Here is a 14,782-nt window from a genome sequence, read left to right as displayed (position 1 = left end):
CCACCAAATACCCCTCCCCACACCCCCAGGACCCTAAGAACCCCCCTAAGAACCTCCCACAATTCCCTCTTAGGACCCCCAGCCCCCCCCACATCTCCTATCCCCCAACTGTTCCGGCCGCCTCAGCAGCTCCAGGATCCCTCGGTCCTCTCCCAGTGCCTCCCGCAGCACCCGCCCGAGCCCGGGACGGCGGCGGCGGAGGAGGAGGGGGGGGGAGGGGGGGGGGGGGGGGGGAGGGAGCGCCCGCTTCAAGCCCGACCCCGGGGTCAGAGGGCTCCACTTCCGGCTCGCCTCTAATTGGCTGGAGCGGCGCGGGGGAGGCGGGCGTTGTGAGGCGAGCCTCACGATGAGTGGTTGGTTTGGGGAGGATCGCGCCGCTATTGGTTGGAAGGGGCCCGTGCACGCGGCGGACGCGGTCGCGACAGTGGCAGTCGGTCGAGAAGGGAGAACGGCTGAGGAGGGAGCTGAGGTGGGGTATGAGGGGAATGGAGTCCGTCTTAGATGACTTTGGGGGGAAATAGGTGGGGGTTGAGGCGGCTCTGAGGGGAAGTGGGAGGTGTGAGGTTGCTGCGGGACGGATTCGGGGGAAATTGGGCGGGTCTGAGGGATTTTTGCGGGGTCTGAGGGGTAATTAGTGGCATGTCAGGTTGGTCCGGGGGGGAAACTGCAGGGAAAAGACGGGTATTTGAGGTGGGTTGGGAATGCGTTTGGGGGCAGTTGGGGTTGTTTGAGGGGCTTTTGTGGGGTGTGAGGTGGATCTGGGGCGAACGTGAAGGGAATTGAGGCGGTTTGAGGGGGATTTGAGAGGAGTTGGGGGCGTTTGAGGTGGGTGAATTGAGTGGTCCGAGGCTGTTTGGGGGCGCTTTGGGTGGTTTGAGGAGTTTTTGTGGGGTCTGAGGTGGAACTGGGGGGAAATGGAGGGGGAGGGGGGGGCTCTGAGGTGAGTCTGGGCAGGAATGGGGAGATCTGAGGTTGGTTAGGGGGGTGTGAGGTGAGTCTGAGGAGAAATGGGCGATTTTGGAGGGGTGGTTAAGGGAAAATAGGGGGATCTGAGGTCGGTTTGGGGGGAATGAGGGAGTCTGAGGGGCTTGGGGAGGAGCTTGAGAGGGTCTCAAGGGTTCTCAGGTGGTTTAGAGGGGTCTGAGGGGGATTTGGAGCATCTGGGGGGTTCTGAGGTGACTCCGGGGGTAATTTGCGGGATATCTCAGGTGGGTCTGGGGTCAATTTTGGGGGGAACTGGGTGGGTCTGTGGGAAATTTGGGGGGGTTTAGGTGGGTCTGGGGGCACCTAAAGGGGGTGCCAGTGGGTGAAGGGATCCCAGATGCCCCCTAAAGCCCTCCTGTCCCCACAGAGGAGTCCTGGCCATGGCAGTGCAGGACCCCCGGCCCAACCACACCATCTACATCAACAACCTGAACGAGAAGATCAAGAAGGATGGTGAGGGGGGCCTGGGGGGGTCTGAGAGTGTCTGTGAGTGTCACCAGGGGCTCGGGCTGTCCCTTGTGTGTCCCCACTGTCACTGTGATGTCCCCATTGCCAGTGTGCTGTCCCCATTGTCACCGTGCTGTCACTCTGTCCCCAGAGCTCAAGAAGTCCCTCTACGCCATTTTCTCGCAGTTTGGGCAGATTTTGGACATTTTGGTGTCTCGCAGTCTCCGCATGCGGGGCCAGGCCTTTGTCATCTTCAAGGAGATGAGCAGCGCCACCAACGCCCTGCGCTCCATGCAGGGCTTCCCCTTCTACGACAAACCCATGGTGAGACAGAGACTGGGGGAAAATTCTGACATTTTGGGAAAAAACTGGAATTCTAGGGAAAAAACACCAAAATGTGACCACAAATATCCCTAAAATCTAACTTATAATCCTTCTGAATTCACCATGAGCACCCCAAAACTTCCTCCTCTATGATACACCCATGGTGAAACAGAAATTCTGTGGAAAAACACTGGAATTTTGGGAAAAAATCCTGGTACTTTAGCAAAAAACCTGAATTTCTGGGAAAAAACCCCAAAATCCTGCTGGAAATCTACCAAAAATCCCCTGGGAACACTCTCAAATCAAACTAGGAATCAAAGCTTTCCCTTCTATGACAAGCCCACAGTGGGACAGAAACTTGATGAAAAGAATCTGACATTCTAGGGAAAAACTGGAATTCTGGGGGAAAAAATGCCAGAATCTGGCCTCAAGTATTCCCAAAATCCAACCTGTAATCCTCCGAATTCACCCTGACCACCATAAGGCTTCCCCTTCTATGACAAGTGCATGGTGATACCCAAACCTGAGGGAAAATGTTGACATTTTGGGAAAAAGTCCTGGAATTCTGGGGAAAATTCTGAATTCCTGGGGGGTAAAATCCCAAAATGCAGCATCAGATATCCCCAAAATTCAACCAGACCACCCCAAAGCTTCCAATTTTGTGGCAGGTTTCTGGTGAGAGACAAATTCTGGGGGGAAATGCTCAAATTATGGGAAAAATCCGCAGATTTTTGGGAAAAAAAAGTGAATTCTTGGGGGGAAAAAGTTAAATCCAGCCTCAAATACCCCCAAAATCCCACCAAAAAAACCCAAAAACAACCAAACACCAAATCCCACTAGGAATGCACCAAAATCAAGCCAGGACCTGCCCCAAAGCTTCCTCTTCTACGGCCAAACCCAGTGAGAACCAAATCCTGGGAGAAACCCCAAAATTCCTGGAAACCCCCAAAATCTAGCCAGGAATTCCCAAAGCTTTCGCTTCTATGGCAAACCTGTGGTGAAACCACAAATTCAACCTAGAAGCCCCAAAAATCTGTTGGAAACCCCCAAATCCCTCTTGGAGCTCCTCCAAAATCTCTGAATTTCTCAGAAACTCCCAAATCCCTCCTAAATCTTACTGAATTCCCTCAAAATCCCTCAGAAATTCCTAGATCCCTGCTAGGACTCCTGAAATACTCCCAGATTCCTCTTGGAGCTCCCCCAAGCTCCAAGGAAACGCCATCTGGAAATCCTAAAATACTTTCTGGAACCTTCCCAAATCCCTCACAACCCCTGAAAATCCCTTGGAAAACCCCAAGCCCCCCCCGAAACCTCCTCAAATTCTTCCAAATTCCCTCTTGAAATTCCCTAAAACCCCTCAGAACCCCCCAAAATCCCTCAGAAACTCCCTGAATCCCTCCTTGAATCTTTCCCAAATCCCTCAGGACCCTTGAAAATCCCTCAGAAAACCCCAAAATCCCCCTTGGCGATCCCAAAATGCCTGTACGCACCTCCCAAATTCCTCTGAATTCTCCCAAAATTCCTTCTTGAACTTCCCAAAATTACTCAAAAATGTCCCTGGTTGCTCTTGGAACTCCCCCATATCCTGTCTGGAACCTCCTCAAATCCCGCAGAATTCCTGAAAATCCCATGGAAAACCCCAAAATCCCTCTTGGAACTCACCCAAATCCCCTCTAAATTCCCCCAAATTCCTCTGAAATTTGCAAAACTCTTTCTAGAACTTCCCAGAGTTCCTTGAAAAACCCAAAATCTTTCTTGGAACTCCCCCAAATACTTGAGAAAGTCTCAAATCCCTCAGAAAGCCCCAATTCCTCCCCAGATCCCTCCAAAATCCTCGGGAACACCCCCAAAACCCCCTGGACTGATCCCAAATCTTCTGGAACCACCCCAAAATCCCATGGAACAACCCCAAATCCTCCTTGGAACCTCCAAAAATCCCTTGGAAAGCCCCAAATCTGAGCACCCCTGGGAAAACCCCAAAATCCCTCCCAGAGATGCCCCGAATGCTCTGAAATCCCCCAAATGCCCCAATCCTGGGAATGTGCCGTCCCAGCGGATCCAGTACGCCAAGACAGACTCGGACATCATCGCCAAGATGAAGGGAACGTTCGTGGAGCGGGAGCGGGATCGGGACCGGGAGCGCAAACGGGACAAGCGCAAAGCCAAGGGGGGAGAGGCCCCTGGCCCCAAAAAGAGCGGGGCCGGAGCGCAGGGGGCAACGCAGGGGGCAGTGCCCGTGAGTGCCAGGGGATTGTTTGATTGGACTGGGGTCATTCGTGGGATTTGGGGTTATTCGTGGGATTGGGTTGTTCGTGGGATTTGGGATTATTTGTGGGATTTGGGGTCGTTTGTGGGATTGGGGTCGTTTGTGGGATTTGGGGTTATTCGTGACACTGGGGTCATTCATGGCATTTATGGGATTGTTTTGTGGGATTTGGGATCATTTATGGGATTGGGCTCATTTGTGGGATTTTGAGATCAGAATCAGGGCACAGAGGGTTGTGCCAGTGGGTGCCAGGAGATTAATAGGATCTTTTATGGGATTTTGGGGTAATTTGTGGATTTTGTGATTGTTGCACAAGGGTCACTGCCCATGAGTCCCAGGGTATTTATGGGATTATTTTATGGGCTGTGGGGTCATTCATGGGATTTGGGGTCATCTATGGAATTTTGAGATAGGAATCTGGGCGCAGGGCGTGGTGCCAGTGGGTGCTAGGAGATTTACAGGATCATTTATGGGATTTGGGGTCATTTATAGGATTTGGGATTGAGAACGAGGCACAGAAGGCAGTGCTTGTGAGTGCCAGGGGGATTTGGGATGGCTTTAGGGGATTTTGGGATTGTTTTATGTGATTTGGGATTGTTCCCAGGGCATTTGGGATCACTACAGGGGGTTTGGGATTGTTTAATGAGACTTTGGGATCATTTTGGGGGTGGTTCTGGGGGATTTAGGATCATTCCATTGGATTTTGGGGTGGATTTATGGGATTTGGGATTGGGGCACAAGGGACGGTGCCTGTGAGTGCCAGGAATTTGGGATCGGTTTAGGGGATTTTGGGATCAGTCCTGGGGGATTTGGAGATGTTTGGGTGGGGATTGGGGATCATTCCTGGGGGATTTGGAATCAGTTGATGGGAATTTGGGATCATTTTATGGGATTTTGGGGATTGTTCTTAGGAGATTTGGGATTGTTTAATAGGGTTTTGGGATGGTTCCAGGGGATTTTGGAATCATTCCAGGGGGTTTGGGGGATGATTCTGGGGGATTTTGGGTAATTTGGGATCATTCTGGGGGATTCTGGCATCATTCCAGGGGATTTGGGATTGTTCCTGGGCATTCTGGGAGGGCATTGGGGGATTTGGATGGGTTTTGGGGGGGAATTTAGTTATTTGGGTTCTTTGTGTGCCTTTGGGGTTATTTAGGGTAATTTTGGGGTTATTTGGGGTAATTTTAAAGTTGTTTGGTGTAATTTTGGGATAATTTTGGGGTTTTTCAGGGTAAGTTTGGGATAATTTGGCGTAATTTTTCATAGTTTTGGGAAAATTGGGTGTTTTTGGGGCCCGCGTGTCTGTAGGGTAATTCAGGGATAATTCCGTGTGGGTTTGGCATAATTCTACATTGATTTGAGATTCTCACTGTACTTTTGGCATAACTTTGGGATTCTGTCTGTGCCTTTGGGATGATTTGGGGTGTGTTGGGGTCTCTCCTCAGGGGATGCCGCCACTGGCGCAGCCGCCCCGGATGCTGCCGCACCTGGGGGGACAACCGCCCTACATCCCCCCCCCGGGCATGATTCCAGCCCCAGGAATGGCCCCAAATCCCGGAATTCCCCCGGGAATGGCCCCACAGCCTGGAATGGCGCCAATCCCTACCCCACAGCCCGTGAGTGACCCCAGAACCTGAGTAATTTAGAGGACTTGTGGGATTTTTGGGATGGAATTTGCTGGGATTTTGAGGGAATTTTTGCTGGGGATTTTTTGGGTGGATTTCCTGAGATTTTTGGTAGGATTGAGGGAATTTGGGGGCATTTTTTGGTGGATTTGTGAGGGTTTTGGTGGGATTTTGATGCGGATTTTTTGAATGGATTTGCAGTGGATTTTGTGGCTTTTGGACAATTTTTGTGCAATATTTTAAGGGAATATTTTGGATTTTGAGGGATTTTTTGGGTGGATTTTGTTTAATTTGGGGATTTTGGGTGGGATTTTTGTGCAGATTTTTCTGCATGGATTCTGTGAGATTTTCATGGGGATTTAGTGGTACTTTTTGAAGATTTTTACCGTGAGATTTAGGGGGATTTTTGGCGTGATTTTTGTGGGATTTTTGAGGGATTTCTGTGGGCTTTGGTGCATTTTTTGTAAGGATTTTTGGCATAAATTATGTGGTCTTTTGGGTGGAATTTTGGTGAAATTTTGGTCAGATTTGGAGAGATTTTTGGGGGGATTATTTAGAGAGATTTTTGGGGAGTTTTGGTGGAATATTGCACAGATTTTTATGGGGGTTTTTCCAGGATTTTGGTGGATTTTTGGGCAGATTTTTTTTTAGTGTGTACACAGTGTGACTTTGGGTAGATTTTGGGCCTGATTTGGGGCAGATTTGGTGCTGATTTTGGGGTTTTTCTCTCATTCCCCACAGCTGTCGGAAAACCCCCCGAACCACATCCTGTTCCTGACCAACCTCCCTGAGGAGACCAACGAGCTGATGCTCTCCATGCTCTTCAACCAGTGAGACCTCGGGCAATTCCGGGAATTCTGGGCAGGGATTGGGGAATTGGGGTATTCTGGGGCTTGGAGAGGGTGGAGAGAGGTGAGGTGGCCTTTGGGCTGGATTTTTTTTTTTGGCAAATATCAGGATTTGGGGGGGGGGGGGGGGAGTTCTGGATTTTTTGAGTAGGAATTTCTGGGTTTTTGGAGGAATGTTTCCAGACTTTTTTGAGGAATGTTTTTTGTTTTTTAGGGGAGTTGGATTTTTGGGTTTATTTGGGAACGGCTCTGGAGTTTTTGGGGGAAGTTTCACGATTTTTGGGAATGCTTCAGGATTTTTTTTTGGAGAAACTTTCTGGGCTGGGGGGACAGGTTTATCAGTTTTGGGGGGAACATTTCTGTTTTTTCTTAAGAAAGTTTCTAGATTCTGAGGAATGTTTCCAGATTTTTGGGGGAACATTTGTGGATTTTGGGAGGAAGTTGATTTTTGGGGAGTATTTCAGGATTTTCTGCAGGGAAAGCTTCTGGCTTTTTGCGGGGACAGTTATGGATTTTTTGTGGAAAAGATCCTCAATTTTAGAGTTTATTGGGGTTTTTGGGGGGATGTTTCTGGACTTTTTGAGGAGCATTTCTCAATTTTTGGGGGAAATGTTTCTAGATGTTTTGGGGGACACTCCTGGATTTTTTTGGGGAACACCTCTGGATTTTTGGCAATCTTTCTGGATTTTTTCAGGGAGGCTTTGGTGGGGGGGAATGTTTCTGGACTTTTAGGGAGGTTGGATTTTGGAGGTTTTGAACAATTTTGGGAGGGTTTTTGTGGGATCTTGGAGGTATGTTTCTGGACGTGGTGGAATTTTTTGGGATCTTGTGGGGTATTTCTGGATTTTGGGGAGTGTTGGGTTTTTGGAGTTTTGGGGATTTTGAGAATGTTTAAGTGGGATTTAGAGTTGGATTTTTGATTGATGGAATGTTGGATTTTTGGAAATGTTTTGGAATCTTTGGGTTTGTTGGATTTTTGGGGAGTTGAACATTGAAAGATTTTCAGAGCATTTCTCTGGAATTTTGGGGAAATCCTGCAGGACTTTTGGGGTTCCTGGGGATATTTTGGGATTTTGACAGACATTCTGAGATTCGCAAGCCATTTTGAGAGCATTTCAGTCAGATTTTGGGGGTAATTTCCCAATACTGAGAGTTTTCCCAAACTCGGGCTCTCCCCTTTGGATTTCTCAGGGATTTCACCAAATTCTCAGCTCCTCCTGACCCCAACCCCCCATCCCAAATTCCCAGGCACTGGGAATCCGGGAGCTCCCTCGGGGGCATTTGTTGGCATTCCTGGAATTTGAGATTTTTATAGGTATTTTGAGAGGAGTCATGTGGGGACTGCGTTGGATTTTTGGGGGAATGTTTCTGGAATTTTTGGAGGGAGATGTTTCCAGACGTTAGGGAATGTTTGTGGAGTTGGATTTCTGGGGTTTTGGGGAGCATTGCAGGATATTTTTGGGGACGTTTCTGGATATTTGGTGCAGTTGGATTTCTGGATCTTTTGAGGGGGAAAAGTCTGGAATTTGGGGGGAAATTCTGGATATTAGGGGAACATTTGTGGACTTTTATGGGGAGTTGGATTTCTGGAACTTTTTTTGAAGTGTTTCTGGATTTTGGGGGGGGTGTAGCCAGATCTTCTTGGAAATGTTTCCAAATTTTTTGAGGGAAATGCTTCTGGATTTTGGGGGGAAATTTTTAGGTTCTCAGGTTTTTTGGGGAATATTTCTGAGTTTTTGAGAGAAGTTTCTGGATTTTTTGGGGAACATGGCTGGATATTTGGGAATGGTGCTGGATTTCTAAGAGACGCTGTTTCAGGGGTTTTTGGGGGGGATGCTTCTGGATTTTTGGATTTTGTTCTTCTCCATTTCTGGATTTTGTTGGGGAACATTTCTGAATTTTTGGGGAACCATTTCTGGAATATTTTTGGGGAACATTGTCAGATTTTTTGGGGAACGGTCCCAGCTTTCTGGGAGAACGGTCACAGGTTTTTTCAGGCTCTCCTGACCCCACTCCCCATCGCAGGTTCCCAGGGTTCAAGGAGGTGCGCCTGGTGCCCGGGCGCCACGACATCGCCTTCGTGGAGTTCGACACAGAGGTGCAGGCGGGCGCTGCCCGTGAGGCCCTGCAGGGCTTCAAGATCACCCAGAGCAACGCCATGAAGATCTCTTTTGCCAAAAAGTGATCCAAAACACCCCAGACCCCACCAAAATACCCCTAACCCCCCCCAAAAAAGGGCCTGAAATACCCCAAGATCCAAAAAAGCGCCTCAAAACCTCCCCTAAATACCCAAAACCTACCCCAAAACACCCCAAAATCCCATAGAAACACCTTAAAATCCTTCCAAGCCACCCCAAAATCCCATAGAAACACCCTAAAATCTCTCAAAACCACCCCAGGACACCCTAAATCCCATAAAACTGCTCCCAAATCCCAGAAAAATACTCCAAAATCCCAGAAAACTGCCCCAGAAAAAGTTCTGGCCCTGCTTCAAACCCCACACACACCCCCACTCCCCCAGGTAAGTTCAGCTCGGCCCAAATCTTCATTTTTTTAACCCAAATCCTCCTTTTTCCCACCTCAAATTATTTTTTTTTCCAGCCCAAATCCTTTGTGGGTCCCCAAATCCCTTTACCCATCCCAAAATCTCCGTTTTCCACCTCAATTCCCCACCTCAAATCCTGGTTTTTTTACCTCAAATCAGTTGTGCATCCCAAATCTCCTTTATCTACCCCAGATAACCCTTTTCCACCCCAAATCCTTCTCTGCCCACCTGAAATCCCCTTTTCCCACACAAAATCTCCTTTTTTAACTCCAAATGCTCTTTTCCCACCCCAAGTGCTTCCCAGCCCACCCTAAATCCTCTTTTTCCACCAAAAATCTTTCCCCATCCTAAATGCCTCAATTCCCACCTCAATCCCCCTTTTCTCCTCCCCACCCTAAATCCCCCTTCCCTCACCCAAAATTCCTTTTTTACCCCAAAATCTCCTTTTTTCATCTTAAATCCTTCTTTTCCCACCCCAAATCCCCTTTTTCCATCCCAAAATCCTTTTCCATCCCAATATTTCCTTTTCCCACCCAAATCTCCTTTTTTCCATCCCAAATCCTTTTTTGTGCATCCCAAATCCTCCTCTCACCCCAAAATCTCCTTTATCCATCTTAAATACTCTTCTTTCCTCCCTACATCTTCTCACCCCAAATCCTTCTTCTTTCACCCCTAATGCCCTTCTTCCACCCTGGATCCCCACCCCAAATTCACTTTCTCCACCCCCCAGGGGCTTTTGGGGTTCCCAAGGAGTTTTTGGGGTTTTTCCCAGCATTGTACCCAGGGTCTCTCTGCAGACATTGCACCTGGAGCTGCCCCCACCCCAGATAAGCCCAAATCCCCTTTTCCCACTCCCCCACACGTTTCTGGGATTCCCAAGGGGGTTTTGGGGTCTTTCCCAGCATTGTACCCAGAGTCTCTCTGCAGACATTGCACCTGGAGCCTTCCAAAATAAACCCCACTGTGCCCCCCAGGGCTGGAGTGGTTTTGGGGGGATGATGGGGGGGGGTGACCCCTGAGACTTCGGGGACTGGGGGGATTTGATCCTGAAATTTGGGAGTTGGGGTGTTTGACACCCCAGGGTTCGGGGTTTGGGGGTATTTGACCAGGATTTGGGATTTTGGGGGGCTTTGACCCCAGGATTTGGGGATTAGGGGATTGGACCCCAGATTTTGGGGATGAGGAGGGTTGGATACCCCACATATTTCAAACCCCAGGAGTTGGGGATTGGGGGTTTTAAGCCCAAATTTTGGAGATTGAGGGTGTTTGGGACCTTAGGGTTTGGAGATATTTGACCCCAAACTTTGGGAATTGGAGATGGTGGATACTCCAGATGTTTTAAACCCCAGGATTTGGGGCTATGGGGATTCAACCCAAACATTTGGGAATTGGGGAGTGTTTGACACCCTGGGATTTGGGGGTTTGATTCTAAAATTTAGGTTTCAGGGTGGAGGGGGGAGGTTGACATCCCAGAATTTGGGTTTAGGGATGTTTGACCTCCCTCCCCAGTGTTGGAACCCCCAGGATCTGGGCTCACGGGCTTGACCCCAGGATTTGGCATATTTGACCACAGGATTTGGGGTAATTGACCCCCTCAGGTTTGTGGTCAGGGTTGAGATCGGAGCCATTCCCTGGAAACAGCGGCGGGATCAGGAAGGGGAGACACCTCAACCCAATAATGGTCCCCGACCCCGGGGAGAGACCTCGTCCCAATCCCGGAATGGACCCATCCCCACAATCCCGGACCCCTCCCCATTCCTAGACCCTGTCCCTCTTATGGATGCCTTCCCCACTCCTAGACCCCTCCCCAGTTCCAGATCATTGTGTTAACTGATCTCGGAGTGCAAAACACAACATGGAAAGGGGATTGCAGTATCAATCAAAACAAATGCACCTTTATAGAATGACCACAGCAAATGCGTGGAAGGAATTAGGGAGAGGAAAAGAATAGAAAAGAGGGAGAGAGAGAGGGAGTATATCTACCAAATGTGGAGAGACAGAGTCCTCGTAGTCCAGCCCACGGAGTTTGCCTAGTCATGTTGGCAACATCTCAAAGTCCCGGTTAACTCAAGGTTCTATTATAGTCCATTGCTGAGGGGGGAAACAGATCTTGAAATGGCTGAGGGGGAAGAGATACAATCAAGAAGTCTATTGAAATCACTGAGGGGGGGAAAAAGGTATTGAAGACAGGTACAGACAGTCATGTTCTCAGCAGGATAAGTCAGTATCAGCAGTGAGTGGGACCCACTGTTTCAGGACTGCTTTCTATGGGAAACCAATCTATGTCCAGTGAACACATCTTCAGGCAACACTTAGCAGGCATCCTGCTTCAGTCAGGCCAGCACCCCTGCATCAGAATTACGGGGGTCTCAGTCCTTGGCAGGGGGGCTTCAATCTCTGTCCCTCATGGTGGTAGTGGAGCAGATGAAGGATTTTCCATGGTGGTTCTACCAAAGTTGCCCCAGCAAGTTCATCTGTCCAAGATGTGGGAAAATTCCTGGCCTATTGTCGCGAAGCAGGTGCAGTCATATAGGGCGTGTTGCCCCTTGGCAGGCCCTGCTAGAAGCAGTCACTGTAGACACAGCTGTGAACAATCACTTGTCAGGCCAGAATTCTGCTCAGGGGCCTCAGGATTTTTGGTGTTCATCCACGTCAAGCAGGCCAGAATTCCGATCAGGATCCTCAGGGTCCTGATATCTGTCCTGGGGATGGATGGTCGTGAGGTAAATGAGGGGAACTTGAGATCATCTCTCATACCAGCCGGTGACTCACGACAGTCCTCCATAGGTCTTCATCAGCAGGGTTCCATAGCATAGTTGCAAAGTCTACAGGGCTTGTCGAGCATTGGTAGCATATCCCAGAAAACCGAGACAGAATGTAGAGAGAGAGAGAAAAGAAGGAAAAGAAAAGATAGAAAAAGGGGAAAAGGAAAACAATGAACAAATATAATTAATATTAATTAAAACAATATTATTTTCAATTTCTTCAAACGATCCAAACAAATCACAAATAATCAAAGGCATTAAAGCAATAAACAAATACAGTAAGTATTAATTTAAAATAATTTTTCAAAACAAATCACCAAAAATCAAAAGTAATTTTCACAAAATCACAAAAGAAAATTGAGGATTATTTCAAAACACATACTCTAATTTATAATCACCTTGTGTGAACAGTCTTGGGGATGTCCACAGTGAAGAGGACATCAGCCAAGTTGTGTGCATTAATTATAAACTTCAATTTTGTTAACCATTTCATCATTCTCCAATTCATAATGAATAAGATTGCTGATAAAATAAAACCAATCAGAACTAGACTCTAAAGCATAATGATGGGATGATACATATTGTTCAGAACACTTGTGGCAGTAGGTGACCATGTGAAAAGAGTGTCTCACCACCTGTGTTCGGCCTCTTTTCTTACTCTCTCTATGGCACGGTGTATTTCTTTCACTTTGTGATGAACAGTTACCAGGGCTTTCTGTGCATTCTTCTTGATCTTCTCTAATATTTTTATTAAGTCCTGGTGAAGCAACAATTGCTTTACCAAAGTAATGTTCATCCCAATGGGAGTAGGTAATAATTTGTGAATTGGTGTTTAATTGGATTGTAAAAGGTAATGAGAGGTAACTGGAGCTTCATAAGAAGAATCACATCTTGCAGTTTTGGTAAAGTTACAAGCACAAAAATTGGAATTATTTTTAGTATCCACTACTACATTTTCTATAAATACAATATCACAAGCAGTTCTAAAGCATGCACACCCATTGCCTATGTGTTTAGGGACTGTTTCAGAAGTCTTTTAGGATGAATTTAAAAATGACATTTTGCTCTGTGTCCAAACAAATGTCTTGAGCTATAATTGCATTGCTTTCACAGATGAACGCATGTTGTTCTTGGACAATACAAGGTTCCAAATTACCAGTTTGCCATTTTTTACCAATTTGAAAGGCCCATTATCTATGTTCAGAAGGATAGAAAATAGCTCCATCATGATTCAGCCCTAATGCATTTGTAGGAAATCTCAAATGCACTGAGGCATTGCATATAGTTAACACAAGAGCTATGGCTGTGTTTGTAGTGGGGTCATAAGTAAAATTCACCAAGTTCCACCAGGACTGGAATTCTCTTTCAATATCAATGGTGCTGTCCCAAATTATTTTCTGAATTTTAGTAGGAAAATTCCTTCTTCACCTTCTCTTATCATTGAGGCAGCAAATGACTGCATCCACAGTTGTGCCTGGATACAGCTGAGAACCAAAGAAAGGTTGTTGTGTGTAGCACTGAGCGCATAAATTACCAATTTGTGATCGTTTACATTTACCTTCTCCCAATTTCATAATATGTTTGATAACAACCAGTGCAGTCATCCTTATTGGCTTTGGAAATGCAGCAGTGGTTGTTATAATTTAGTCAAATCCCTATTTGTGGCAGCCAATTTATTCATTAATACTTCTGAATCAATGCTATTTAGAGTTCCCAAACCTGTTCCTGCAACACCAGTTATGTCTCTTAGCATCCATTTTTTAAAAGAGCTCCCTTTTCACAGCCAGATCATCCAACCCTCAAAGGAAGTCTGCAATAAAGGCAAACAGACCGGCTGAATTTCTGAGACATTGTTTTGCATCAGCAATTTGACTTGTTTAAGAGACCATGCTGGATTGAATATTTGTTGTTGTCCAGTTTTCCTGATTATATATGGTCCAATTTCAAAAATTCTCAGACTAAGCATAATTGGTGGTTGGGAGGGAGTGGTGGTAGTAGAAGGTTGGGTCATAACATTTATTATAAACTTAAGAGAAAGGCCTTTAGTATTTTTAGACCAGAGACAAACTACTGTGGTTTGTGTTAATGTAAAATTGTGCCAACAGTCTTGTACGCTGGGTGCATACAAACTTGTTCACACTTATTTGTCTGATCTGTCAAAACACTGATTGAGATTGCTTTGCTATAAGTAGTTCTGCAAATCACTCAGCTAATTTCTTCTCCCAGTACCCCTTGAAGCTGCCAGGATTTTTGTTTTTCCCATTCCTGCTAAGTGAACAAAAGCCTGGGACCAAGGCCATTCGGTAACACACTGACTAAGGGGACTCTCAGTCCCTTCTACCAATTGGGGTATAGCCATTGCACTTAATGTGGGCTTCGTAGTCTCAGTCCCTTCTACCCATTGGTGCGTAACTACGGTACTCAGTGTGGGCTTCATGCTCTCAGTCCCTTCTATCCGCTGAGATGTAAATACAGTACTCAGTGTGGGTTTTGTTATAGCACCTATCCTAAATTTATGAACTAAGTCTTTTCAACTTAACTGGTCGGTCAAGTTATTTTGCAGGTGGCATGTCACATAAGTCGGTTTACCTAAAGTAAAATTATGACAGCAATCAATTGGTTCATTTTTACAATCCTTTGTACTTGCAACATTGTTTCTTTTGGGACCTAGAGTGTAATGCCCAACGTACTCCTGGCAGCAGCACAGAGTAAGGGGAATTTGTTTGGCACACTCCCACTTGTTTGTATGACACAGTCTCGCTGAAGGGATATCCAGATCATTTTTCCCACCTGCTTCCATAAAATTTCCGACAACTGTAATGGAGGTGGCTTTCTCATGGAGAGATCTTTCCACTTTTCTGCATGCTACCACAATCATTTCATCAATTGTTCCAGTTAGGGTTCTAGTCCAGTCCTTCTGATCCCATCCCTGCTCACTTGGATGATATACCTCGGAGTCATGCAGCACTACAGGCTCT

The 14,782-nt window shown here is 46.9% G+C and overlaps 1 protein-coding gene across 1 annotated transcript; it reads left to right on the top strand.

The window, feature by feature from the left end:
- Positions 1-400: 400 nt before the first annotated feature.
- On the top strand, positions 401-10,012 carry SNRPA (small nuclear ribonucleoprotein polypeptide A). The gene is made up of 7 exons (XM_064737474.1): positions 401-469; positions 1,352-1,437; positions 1,583-1,755; positions 3,809-3,991; positions 5,467-5,637; positions 6,388-6,476; positions 8,520-10,012. The coding sequence occupies exons 2-7, from the start codon at positions 1,365-1,367 to the stop codon at positions 8,677-8,679; spliced, it is 849 nt and encodes a 282-aa protein (XP_064593544.1). The 5' UTR covers positions 401-469; positions 1,352-1,364; the 3' UTR covers positions 8,680-10,012.
- Positions 10,013-14,782: the final 4,770 nt, after the last annotated feature.

The sequence above is a fragment of the Zonotrichia leucophrys genome, unplaced genomic scaffold (assembly GCF_028769735.1).
Source record: "Zonotrichia leucophrys gambelii isolate GWCS_2022_RI unplaced genomic scaffold, RI_Zleu_2.0 Scaffold_59_292226, whole genome shotgun sequence".
NCBI classification, from domain to species: Eukaryota; Metazoa; Chordata; class Aves; order Passeriformes; family Passerellidae; genus Zonotrichia; species Zonotrichia leucophrys.
Note: the sequence above shows the minus strand (reverse complement) of the source record. Positions and strands in the feature narration are given on the sequence as shown.